Genomic DNA, 13,922 nt, shown 5'->3' with positions numbered 1-13,922 from the left:
CTGTTTAACTTATTTTTTTAATTTCCTCTGAGACTCATGAGTTGTCCAATAGGGTATCATTTAATTTTTGTTTATGAAGATTTTATAGCCTCTTTGCCATTGATTTCCAGTTTCATTGTTTTACAGTGGGATGATATGCATTGGGTAATTTCAATTATTTTCCATTTATTTAAGCATATTCTGTAAGCTACTATGTGGGCTATTTTGGAGAATGTCCCATGTATCACTGAGAAGAATGTGTATGCTGATGCTGTTGGGTGGAATACTTTATAAACATCTACTAAGTCTGTCGGGTTCTGTCCTAGATCTTCGATCTCCCAAATGAGTGTACAGCAGAGGTTAAATAAAAAGAGACAAATTATATGATTTGTAGGGCTGCAAGAGGGTCAAAACCCTTTAATTAAGCTTGAGGCTTTGAGTGTAAAGACAACGGATTCTCTGGGTCAGTCCACTTATATTAGGATTAAGGACAAATGTGGAGAAACTGAGGAAAGGACAGGCAATGAGCAGGGCCTTGGGAGTCACTTCAAGAACGTCTCCAAGTAATGAATCAAGTCAATTCAGTATCACTGTCTTATCATGAAGACTTGGTAGAAGTGAGACTGTAGGAGTAATCTTTGCACATGCAGTCTCTACCTTGTTAATTGGGGTTGGAGCCAGAGTGTCCGTAGCTGTGAGCTTATCTTGCCCTTTGAGGTATCTTTGTCCTCACAGGCCACTACAGGCCTCAGCCAGGACCAGTGATTCATAGAGGTTCACTTACTATGACTCAGCTCCCGCCGCAGCAAGGGGCTTAGGCCTAGGACAGACTCACAAAAAACATAGAAAGTCAATTAGTAAAATTTAAATTCTGTGCAGACCTGCTTTGCTTCATAGTGGTTTCCAACATAAGTCCATTTGATCAAAAATTTGGTTTAGTTCTGATATTTCTTTTTTTTTTTTTTGTCTAGTTGGTAAATCTATTTGTGACAGTGGGACCTCCATTACAACTGTGTTCACATTTATTTGACTTTTCATGTCCATTAGTATTTGTTTTATATAGTCGGGTAGTAGCAGAGAAAATACTACAAAGAATCAGCAACTACGATTCTATCTTATTCACATCAAATTAAATCACCAACAATGTGAAAAGGAAATCCACAGAGTGAGAAAAAATTCAGCCAGTTGTCCCTCATACAAAAGACTAGTATCTAGAACATAACAAGAATGAAAATAACTAGACTTCAAAATTTAAAGACCGAGTTCAAGACTGGGCATCTGAAATGAAAAGAACCTGTCAGAATAAGTACAAATGGAAAATAAATATATGAAAACAAATTCAACGTTATTGATCATTCGATAGATGCAAATTAAAACACTGCTGAAATTCCATCTCACTCCAGAAAGAACAGCTGCCACCAGGAACTAAAACAGTAAGAAATGTTGACATGGCCGTGTGGAAAAAGGAACCTTTCCTCATAGCTGGTGTGAATGTATACTCCCTGAAGAAATCAGTTTAGAGATTCCTCAAAAAACAAGGACTAGAGGCGCATTGGATCCAGCTACTCCTCTTCTTAGTACCTTCAATTAAAAGCTTTATACCACAGAGATATTTGCACACCTATGTTCATAGCAGCAGTTTGTAATAGCTAAATACTGGGGAAAATCCAAATTCCCATTGACTGATGAATGAATAAAAAAGATACTTTTTATAAATGGAGTATTATTTGACTATGAAGAATGATAAGTTAAAACATTTTTAGGTAAATGAATGAAATAAATTTAACATGCATGTCTATCACATTGTCTGTCTGGTATGACAAACTGAAGATGTAATTAAGAACCAAAATGTGTAATAGATATTGTGAAATAGAAATTGTTCAGAAGGAAAGGTGGGCAGGATGGGGGAAAGGGGGAGAAAAGAAAAAAGAATAAAATGGAAACAAAACTCTGTAAATAAAGAGAAGAATAGGGGTTGAAGGTAGGGGAGGAGAATGGGAGAAAAAGAGGAACAATATGTATCATACACAGATATAAGTTCCCTTTGATGAGTGTGATCATTATGTATCTAAAATGCACCAATAAACTCAAAAAATGAACTCATAATTTGAAATTACAAAGTATATGTTGGTAATCAACCATGAAAAAAAGTGAAATACATACAAAATAATGTTATGTTAACATGCATTGCAGATAATAAATATATTTGAAAGGATATGAGGTATTTAAAAGTATTAAACACAGGTAAAGCTATAATTCTGCGAAACAAAAATATATATGACAAAAGGGTGATGTCTGAGGTCAATATGGTTACACATGTCTGCATTACTCAAAAAAATGTAGAGATACTCATTAAATTAAGAATTTATTTCAAGTATGACTATAAAATTTAAGAGGAACAACTGAACCAATAAACATAGTATATAGAATTCTGGGCCTGGGGATTTAGCTCAGCGGCATAAGCACCTGCCTTGCAAGCAGGCAGTCAATCCCTGGTACCAATAAAAATGAAAAAGACACACACACACACAAAAAAAAAAAAAAACATAGTATGTAGAATTCTGTATTATAAGGGGAAAGGAGAGTTAAGAACAGTTGATGATGGACTCTTGGAAAAGATATGGACAAGTATTAATTTGTACATATTTAAAACAATACTCATTAACTATTTTGACTAAAAATATTTACTGAATGTTTATTATATAGGTACACTTAAAAAAAAACAGTTCATATAGATATTTTTATTACATATTGTTCCACAGCAAACCACTTTGATCTTAATGACTTAAAATAGGATCGATTTTTTTAAAATTTTGTCCATGATTTTATATTTGGGACAAGATTTAATCACTATTTGGTGAAACATTATCAGAGTATTTTAACTGAGGACCAGAGTGTCCTTATCTAATATTATTCACTCATTCTGCGGTTCAGTCCGGCTGTCAGCTGTGGCTGAGTCACATGTGTTTTTGTTCCTTTCTTTCTATTTGGATTTCTTCGTACAGCCCAGGCTTGCTCTCAGTCTGGCGGCAGTTGGACACACAGGTCATATATCCACAGGAAGAGACAATCTCACACCAAAGGGTCATATGTACTCATTCTATTACAATTTAATAGTCAAGGAAGTCACTCAGGGTCAGTGAGAAGACAGATGACTGACTTCAGTTAGGAACAGGGAGGAAAAAGCACTATGGCATCCGACAGGATAAAGATGATATTATTCCAGCCATTTTCACAAAGGTCAGTATGACACAGGTTGTGAAAGACAACTGGACACGTGAATCCAAAGTTAAAGGAAAGTATGTGAATTTCATGGTACAATTTGGGGAGCCCTGAGAAAACAGACTATAATTAAAATCACTAATTTACAGAAGCTCATCTATGAAGTATCCATAGAGTGAAGAGCTAAGGAGAGAAAAAATATTGAGGTACACTAACTATAAGAGTAGACAATACATCCTCAGAGACTGAAGAACACAGATAGCTGCTAGAACACAAAGTAGGGAAACCTTTCAAAGAGTCAAAAAAAAGTCAAACACAACAGGATACCTGCAAGACAGGAGCAAAATCTAGGAATTGCAATGTAGTTGGTCGTTAATAAAGTTGATGAAAATGGTTTGAGTGATGCAAAAGTATAGGACCAAGTAGGAAGTTTGTGAATAGACAATTCCCTCCGTAAGAGAACTGTGAGCAGGTAGTGAGAGATGGAGGAAACATGGGGTTAAATGAGTTCTTTGCTTTAAAAAATGGAAGAGTGGAGCTAATAAAGCAGTTAGAGACAGGGATTTAGTGGCATAAGCACCTGCCTAGCGAGCAGGAAATCGTGAGTTCGATCCCCGGTATCCCAGGCACTAAGAGGAGGAGAATTGGAAGTACAGTAAAGGAGAAAGAGGAGGGCGGTAGGTGGACAAGTAGTCCCAATTCCTTTGGACCACACTGCAGTGGTCATGTCAAATTCAGCACATCTCCTGGATTAGAAAGTTTCTCACAGCTTGAGAAACACCGAGCTAAGAAAATGTCACTTGATTTGCATGTGAGACAGGACTACAAATCATCATAAATTACATAACTCTTTTCAGCACTGGAATGAAGCTGAGTGATTACCTGATGAGAAGCCATATTTAATTAATTGATATGATCTGTTAAACGATGAATAGTTTATTACCATGTGTTGATATTATGTGTTTATTTACATAATACATGATCCAACTGATCTCATTAGAGAAGCAAAATATAGAACATGTACTTAAAATTATGATTGGATTATTTCAATGAATGGTTTTTTCCTGATTACTGTTTGTATCCCAAAATAAATATCAATCTAATATCATTGCATCTTCTCAGTGACTAAGCACTAATTCTTGCTTATTTTGCCATTTTATACATGACAGCAATGAAGTTGTTTCTTTTCCTGTTTATATAACCTGAACACACTTATATTCAGTTTATTTTACCATCACTGATTTATGTATAATTTCTATGGTCTAATAAATTCCATTGTTTGAATAATTATTTGTATGCTAAGCAACAATAGTTGCCATAAAAAATAGCCAAGCAAAATTTTGATTTAAGAGGTCTTCAAAAGCTAGATTATAATAAGTAGGAAAATAGTTATACTCTTAAATTTAAATATACTAAGTAAATAAAATGTTGTTCAAAGTATCACAGCAAGGCAATAACATTGACTATTTGGCTAACAACTTTTCTCATACAAAGAAAACCTAGTACTCCTCACCTGCCCCGATTAGTATCTAAGTTAGAGAAAAACTGCAGGAATATTACCACATGTGGAAATCTGCAAACAAAGTACAAAATGTTAGTGACAGATTACAACTGGGAACAATGTTAATTAGTCTGAGATGTGTAATTTCACAGTAATAATGTAGGAATGCAGGTAGAGTTTCCAATAAATATAAAAGTTGCAAAATACGTATGTATGTTGATACAAATGAAAATGCATAAATAGAAGATGTATCATATTGAAGATGATTAAATATCAGAAAAAAATTAAATGGAATTTGTTGAGACTCACTAGAATAAACTGAAATGAGCTAAATACCTTAGTAAGCACTGGAATAGGGAGGAAGTCATAATGAAAATTATACAATAAAAACACGCAGTAGAACGACTTTTTATGTAGCACATTTGTTGTTTTTCAATATTAAGTACTAGTCACCTTCTCCTCACTAGCACAGAACACCTGAAACTCAACTGCTTAAAAGGCTCATGCCTTTACCCAAAGCTGAGCAAATCCAAATCAGGAAGACACAGTGGAAAGGTTAGGCAGAAAAAAGTCATTCATGTCATGGAGGCTCGGAATCAGAGAGTGAGGGGAGGAGCTAGGAGGAAGCTATACCCTTCCAGGTCACACACTTAAACCTCCGTCACCTGCCTCCTCTACGGTGACACCATCTCCCCAAAGCGACTCAACTATAGCAATCGCATAATTCAGTCATATTCCAAAAGCTCCACCTATGTATGCATGAGACATTTCACGGGATTCTAGATTTACCATATCAGTTGTTTAGTAATTAATACTTTTTACATGTAAAGCTTTACACAGATAGTGGCTCAATCTCTGAAATGGATAGAAGCAGGAATGCTTTGGGATTTTTTTTTTTTTTTTAAGTAGAAAGGGTAGCAGAAAAAGTGGTCCAGTGTTGCCCACCTAATGTTATCTCACCAATATTTCCCATGTAAAACTGCACGAGTCTTCCTGGAGTACTCCTTGGATTCCTAGAAAAACAGTGGAAACTAAAACGTGAAAATAATATGGTCTTAATGTGCCATAACAGTAAGACTGTGTAAATTGAACAATATAGATGAACAAGTTAAAGTATCTAATTTGTAAATCTTATTTGCTTACTTTTTCTAAAACAAATATTAAAATTTTGTGTAGTTTTGGCACCAAACTAAAAACTGGAAGCTAGGATTTGCATTCTGAAGCCCTTTGACTCTTTTTTCCAGTATAATAAAAATGCATCCGTTTGTGGCTCTGTGATAGGACACCTGCTTAGCACATGCCAAGTCCTACATCCACAACGTACCACCACAAAGCAAAAAGAGGGGTTGACTGAGATTATTTGCCATGTAAAGTTTGAGAACAGGATCACAATTTGCATGAAAACCCAGAAAACAAGAAAAAAAGAAAACACAAAGGACCAAAGCAATATCAGCCTAAAAGTAAAGAATTGATACAAATACCCCCAAAGCCATAGGGTAACGTTCATGAGGTGAGGGTCGAATTCATCTACTTGGTTTACTAGATTAACAAATGCAATAGTAAATTCATGTAATTGACTAGTATAAGAATTGAACTGAATTAAAGTTCAAGATAATGGTTAAATTATAATATTCCTTAAATTTTACAAAAAAGGAGTCTAAATCCACTGCCATTGTCTAAATCCACTGTCAGAACAAGCCTTCGGAACCAGCCAGTCTGCTGAAGCGATCAGCTGTGTTTCTGGGAGGTACATAGAATTTGAGTTGGATATTTTTCTTTTATAAATACTTAATAAATCCTATTATGCTTTATGTCTCATAATGGCCAAAAAATAGAGAAGATAGCATATAGCTTATAAAGAAAGCAATTTAGAGCATTAACACTCAAAAATTCAAAAGTATATCATCGTAATTTTTGCAGGTGAGAAGATAATCATATAAAATTTAGATTTATCACCTATGAAGGTCTCTAGCATGGGATTCCCCACATCATATGGAGAATATTACTTAATTTTATTCTAATTTTCATTTAATTGAAAATACCATCTTAATTTTTACTGATCAGCTTCAGTCAATGCATGACTTTGAGTACAAACTCAAAAATGTGATTGTACAATTAATTGTATATTTAACTTCTTATATTACATAGGTAGTATCAGTAATTCAAATTTCTTTTATTTTACAGGATAAAGATTCCCAGGTCAAGAATTTTCAGCTGTGCTAATGGTTTCTTTTTTCTGTTTTGCATTTCAGTCTGTTCCCAGTACTCCAGAGGAGTATTTGCCATTTTTGGACTCTATGATAAGAGGTCAGTACACACTTTGACCTCGTTCTGCAGCGCCTTACACATCTCCCTTATCACACCAAGCTTCCCTACAGAGGGGGAGAGCCAATTTGTGCTGCAGCTAAGGCCTTCATTACGAGGAGCCCTCCTAAGTCTGCTGGACCACTATGAATGGAACTGTTTTGTCTTCCTGTACGACACGGACAGGGGTAAGTCCAAATTCCTGCCTACAGCAGGAAAACTAACTGTCCATTTGAAATGGCCTTGGATTGCTTTTGTGATTTAGCCAAAATATATACTTACCCTTATTACTGCTAAGATTAGAAAATAGTTGATACCTTTTATCAATATTTTATCCTGACTCTGGGAAGAAACTATTAGTTGAAGAAAAAACATATAATTCCTGAAGTTATATGTGGGAAAACATGCTCTGCAACTTTGCTTGAATTAACATAACTACATGTATAGCAAAATCAAACCAAGATGACTTTCCTTCTATCACACAACATCAGACATATTATACAGGGTCACCAAAATATGTGGACTTTTTTCACAAGCCCACCCACCAAACAGTTCTCTGGTTAATTCTCCAGTAGACACCAGCTAGCTGTCCTCTAATTTAATTCAGTGCTACCTTTATCTACCTAAAAATAGCATCACTTACCACTGTTTAAAGGCTCCATCCCTGCCAGACAGCCCCCACTTCAGAAGCCAAGTTGATGTTTGACCTGTGCTTTTGAATGAATGCTGTGTATCAGAGTTCCCATGACAGCTTCCGGAGGGAGTACCACTGGTTTGTCAAATCAACTCACAGAACTCAGAAAGCAATTTTTCATGTTTATTTATTTATTATGAAAGATGTTACAAAGAATACAGATAAACAATGAGTGGAAAACGTGCACTAGAAGCATAAAAACCTTTCATGCCACTTCTGGGCCATCACCTCCAGGCATTTAGCTGTCCTGAAGTTTTAAAAACTCTGTTCTCTAGAATTTCGTGACACATCATTTTATAGTACTGATTGATTACATAATTGGCCACTGATAATCTGCTTTCTGGTGCTTTTCCTTCCACAGAGGTTTGGGAGTTGGATTAGAAGTCCCAATCTCCTAAACATGCCTTGATTTTTCCAGTAACCAGTACCAATGCTGAAGGGTTTTTTTGCTGGCAGAGGTAATCAACCATCTCATTACTGTAAACAAAGACACTCCTCTCACTCTAGGGATTCCAAGAATTATAGAAATTGTGGGATAGAAAATGAAGATTAGTCAGGTGTGGAGGTGAACCTGAAAATACCAGCAATTAGAGGCTGAGTCAAAAAGATTGCATGAGTTTGAGGCTAGCGTGGAGTACACAGCAATACTGTGTCTCAGAAAAAAAAAAAAAAAAAAAAAAGAAGAAGAAGAAATTTATACCAAACATCACATACCATACATTTAACAATTTCCCATCAACTTCTCTTTTAAAAGTCTCTGTGATGACATTTCAGGTGCAATTATTACCTTCACAGGCAAATGAGTTAATGCTTTAGAATATCTTAAAATAATATCTAATTGAGCCACAATGTTGTCTTTATGAGTAATCAAAGGGTTATGACAGTGGTACAGACTTACTATAGTGGCTTCTTGCCAGTAACCTTTCATTTTAAATCTACGTATCAGACTGTACAGACTATAAATGATACACATCGACTTGTATATTGAAGAGGCAAGGTAACTACCACAGTATCTATTGACAATCCATATAACAAAATTCCAAACATTTTTTTTTGTCCACAGTAACTTGTCAATTTAGGCATTTCTTAACATATATATATATATATATATCTTCTCACCTGCAAATATATATATATATATATATATATATATATATACATATATTCAGTTGTGTCTTTCATTTAGTGATATAAATGTAGCAAAATAACATGATTCAAAATAGACATTACGGAACAGTTTTATAGTTAAATCCTTTCTCTTGGGGCTTAAAAGTTATCAGAATACAAGAAATTCTCTTTCAATAAATTGAAACTGGCAATATTTTAAGAACATCAAGGAGAAGGAATTCCATTTATAAAATGAATGAGAACAATAGATGTTCTTTTTTCCCATGTAAAAAACAATAAACAAGCAAAACAAACATTTTGAGGTTATAATCCACCCTCAAATTTCAGTTACAATTTCTTATATTCACAAATTGAAAACTCATTAAATGAATTTTTATTCCTAAAAATTAGATATTAGATAGAAAGATATCATTGAAGATGTCACAACAGTGGTGCCCATACATCTCCTTTATTATCATATTTGGTAAATTTTATTTTAAGAAATAAGCTTTACAATTCAGTATCATCAGTATATTTTCTATTGCATAGCATATGCTAATTCTTTCCTGTAAATATGTGAACCTATTTATTTCACCTACTATTAGTTGTCAATCTGAACTGAACCATTTAGATAATATATTATAAAAAAGAACATATTTCAATTTGACTGAAATTATAAAATATTTTCTTGACTAATACTTTTCAATATAAAAAAGATCTTAGCAAATATCTTGAGCATAAATCTTTCAAAGATCATATACACACTATGTGGACTATGTATCTGCATATCCCTTCTTCTAATAGGTGAGTGCTTCTCCAATAATTCGTATGTTATAATGAGATCTCAAGTCAAATTCTATGTTTTGTTTAAAATAATGATCTTTTATTCTAAAAATACAAAATAAGTTAATGAAGTAAATAAGAGAAGTCTTTCAAAATAGGTTCCAAAAATTTTAGGACCTTATATCTAATCATATAATTCATTTGTGATTAATGGTGCCGTAATTTATAGATTAAGTATTTAATGGCCAACATACAAAAATCACTTAGAGAAATAGTGCTTGAATTAAATTCAATTTCCTTATAATGAAAACTGCTGAAAGACATTATTTAGATTTAATTAAATTTAAATATTTAGAAATCTTTTGAAAATATCAAATTTTCTAATAAAGTATAACTTGAATTTTTAAATTCTAATTGACATGATTTAATTTTCCTTGAAGGGATAAAAGTTAATTTGATATACATATATAAGTAACAATTATTTTCTCATCTGAAATCATCTTAACAAGTAAATATATGTTTACTGTGTTTATTTGCCCAGATCCTTAAATATTTAGCATGTGTTTTTGACCATTCCTAACATATCATAGGTAACAAAGTAAGTTTTTGAATGAAAGAAAAAGGAAGAGAAACAATCCCAATGTTTTAAAATGGTAATGATTACTGACGATATTTTTCAAAACTGTTATGATTGCCAACAGTTTTGATCTCTTGAAAAGTTATCCGCAATTGCTGGCAAAGATTTTGTTTCACTTACCCTTGATTTTCTTTAATGCTTAATTTTGTTGTATGAAAATTAGTGATTCCCAGACTATGGCTTAAGTGGCTTCTAGATTATGGTTTTATTTCAGAGGTTGTTAAATATCTTGTATTGAATATCATATATTGAAATGTTATATAAACTGTTACTAGGAGAGTTATATTTGGCAGACCATGGAGCAGAAAGTTTTCCTTTAGTGTATTTTGCTTGTTTCCTTTGGCTCATTGATTCTTGTTGGCATTCTTCTTACCAAGAATATATCCTACAGATTGCATAGCATGCCCAGAAACCTAGGAAATTACGTACTGGATGGCATAACATGGAAATGCTGCTATCACTATAGTGAGAGACACATCCTTCCATGTGCTGACCCCAGTGACCAGCAAGTCAGCTACATGGTCCCCATGATTCAGTCACCTTCCAATAGGTCTGCCCATGAGGTCTTTGAGGGGCACTCTTGCTCTGAGCCATATATCTTTATGAAGAAAGTTATGTGTCCAGTCTCTCTTCCATTGTGGAAAGAGGCAAAGAGAAAATGAGGTGTGTGTGTGTGTGTGTGTGTGTGTGTGTGTGTGTGTGTGTGTGTGGCAGATCTCACTGTCTCTGGTCCCACACTGAGGGATTCGAGGGCAAATGCTGCTGGTAGCCAACATGAAGGAGTGCTGAAATCTAACAAGGCCTGGCAAACAAGGAGAATGAGCAAAGAATAATGGTAAGAAGCTAAAACTAGGGTAGTAAAAAGAAAAAAAGCAGAACATAGGAAAATAATCTGTAGGTCATCATAATAGAGAAATTTCAAAGATGGAAGTACAGAAACCTACAGATGGCTTAGTAGTGTAGGCAGCCTTGTGAAGGTTTGCTGGAAAGGTTGAAGAGGCCTAAATGAGACGGTAGGGGGCAAAGATGAATGTTGGTGCTGGATCAGGTCAATTGTCATTACAAGGCATAGGTACACATTGCCAACTGATAGGTCACCCGGGTGGCTGTTCCTTCCCACTGTCCATATTTAGTCAGTGATAATGGAGGATCTGAACAATGCCTTTGAACTTCGTACTCACTGAAAAGGGATTTTCACCTAACTCATCAAAATTAAAGAATCTGACAAACTAATGAATGAATATATAGAATGTTAACAGAGTTCTGCTTTTTCCCATTAACTATTTTGATGTTGTTTTAAATATAAATTTGTGTAAATAACTTTTTGCTAGAGCTCTGAGTAGACACTGAACTTGTCAGTTGAGTTATTCAACCATGTCTAAGCTCTAAGGACAGGAAACCTACTCCATAACAATCGTTAGGTTGAAAAAATGTGAATCTAAAGATCTAATAATATTTTTTACATGAAAAGGACCAAGATGCATAGGCTTTCTGACCAGTTCTGTATTTTCAATGACCTATGACTTTCCCCAGCAGTAACATTTACAAATGATTCATGATTTCTGATGAGTTTTATTTTAAAAATGTTTCTTTCTGAACATCTATAGAAAAAGTTCCTTTAGAGCTCTGACTGAAAACATTACCTCCTTACAAAAATAAGACAAATGTGTGCAAATGATTTTCCCAATTAAGATTGAAATACAGTGTAAACCACGTCATAGGTAAGGGTCACTCAACAACATGCTTTATAAATTATTCATGGTGCTATAACGTATGATATTAGAACTATGGGAGGCAGTAACATGATTTGTTGAAAAGAATTCTTAGATATATAAACTCCCTAAAATAGGAACTGTGAAATACATACCAATCTTTTGTAGGTGCAAATAGAAATTCTTAGCTCTTAAGCCCAGATAGCGTCAGCATTGGTAGCTGTATGATCACAATGTTAAATGCCAGCATTTAATATCGGCTTTACCATTTTTTACATTTTGACCTTGGGTAAGTTCCCTAATATTACTAGATTTCATTTTTTTTAGACTGAGAATATAATGCTAAAAATAAAATCTATTCAGGCACTACACCATAATATATGCATAAATTACTTATAAAGTTAAACATATTAAACACTGTATGTTTTAGCTATTATTCTTTTATTATGACCATTATCATTATTAGTATACTAATACTATAATAGTCTATCCTTAAATTTTGAAAAAAATTTATCATTTTATTATGAGTCACAGGTTTTTGGTTGATATTTTGTGTGACAATACATGTTCAAAAACATGGACATTATTGATTATAAATGTTAAAGCCGTAAATGAACAAAGTGAAATATAAATTTTCATTGCTTATTCTCCTTTTCTTTCAAAGACTCCCCATCTCCTCACCGCTCCTGTAAGTCTAGCATTCTATCTGGGTTCTGTCTTCACCCACTTTGCCTGTTTTATAATATGTCTAAATAAGAAATACATATGTCACACTCCTAGTAAAAATCACTGCATGACTTATCATTACCCGTCATATGAAGTCCACATTTCTGTGGACTTTCTTCTGATTGCTTCTTCAATATCATTGTGTGGCCTAGTTCTGCTGAAACACACCCCAGTAGAAATGGTCTTTTAAAAGATTTTGATTTTTTTTTTATCTTGCCTTGATAGTTCTACAAATTATTCCTTCACCTCAATTATTTTTGCAAACATTTTCCCCCTGGATAACTCTTATTTATTTTCACATCTGAGCATAACTTCCCTCAAGGAGTCTTTTCCGCATGCTTACCCTCAAGTGAGTAAAACTCCCTGCTGTGTGCTCTGGCAGTGTCTGCATTTTCTAAAGCAAACACCGTATTTTTTTATTCTGTGTGAATGGCTCTTTTTTTTTTTTTTTAATTTTTATTTAAGGAGAAAAGAAAAGAAAGGAAAAAAAAAAAACAGTGAAGGGGTACAAGTTATACAAATTTACAGAATAACCGTGAATGGCTCTTTAAGGCTTCTAATAACAGGGTTTCTGTCTTAGTCACTGATTTTTTTTAACAAGGTTAATACTGCTGCACACAGTCACACCTGATCAATACAAATGAATGAATTGTAGGATCTCACTTCCACTTGTAGAGCAGTGACTTTGAAATGTGTATTTAGAATCCAGTCCTCTCCACTGAGCTAGACTCATAGTTACTATCCATGTTCCATTCGTATATCAAAACTCAACATTCTAAAGGGGAATTGATTACCTGCTTTTATTACTAAACTTGCTGCTTTTGATACATTCTACATTCTCTGTCATAAACAGTGACACTGTGCCTTACATGCTGAACATAGGAATCATTTTTACTAGTTTTTTTAATGCCTCATGAAATCACACCCAAATAATGACTGCTCCTGCCAAATATATATCACCTGAAAATATCCAAAATTCATCCTTCCTTTCAAATCATAGTAGCCTTTGCTTGGACCCTCTTTATTCTTCTACATCAACCAGCAATAGCTCTTGAATGAATTTTCCATTGTAAACTCAGCCAATCTTTTTTTTTTTATTTATTTAAGGAGAAAAGGAAAAAAAAACAGTGAAGGGGTACAAGTTATACAGATTTACAGAAGAAAAAAATGCGCAGTAGGAAATCACTAGTTAATGGATTACATATTGCCATCTTAGAAATAATTGTTCAAGTCACAAAATTAAAGCTTGTAGAGTGG

General features: G+C 34.1%; 1 protein-coding gene across 8 annotated transcripts in view; it reads left to right on the top strand.

Moving 5' to 3' along the window:
• The window catches only part of Gria4 (glutamate ionotropic receptor AMPA type subunit 4), a 334,303-nt gene that overhangs the window by 116,144 nt on the left and 204,237 nt on the right, over positions 1-13,922 (top strand). For all 8 annotated transcript variants that reach the window (XR_010049759.1, XM_063256141.1, XM_063256144.1 and 5 more), the window contains one exon: positions 6,955-7,194. Coding sequence is in view for 7 of the 8 variants with exons in the window: in XM_063256141.1 (XP_063112211.1) it covers positions 6,955-7,194 (240 nt within the window). In the remaining variant the exon portion in view is untranslated. The remainder of the gene's footprint in view (positions 1-6,954; positions 7,195-13,922) is intronic.

This window comes from Cavia porcellus, unplaced genomic scaffold, assembly GCF_034190915.1.
Source record: "Cavia porcellus strain 051 isolate PalLab524CR breed Dunkin Hartley unplaced genomic scaffold, mCavPor4.1 scaffold_9, whole genome shotgun sequence".
Lineage (NCBI taxonomy): Eukaryota > Metazoa > Chordata > Mammalia > Rodentia > Caviidae > Cavia > Cavia porcellus.
The sequence above is the reverse complement of the archived record's forward strand: the minus strand, read 5'-3'. Positions and strand labels throughout refer to the sequence as shown.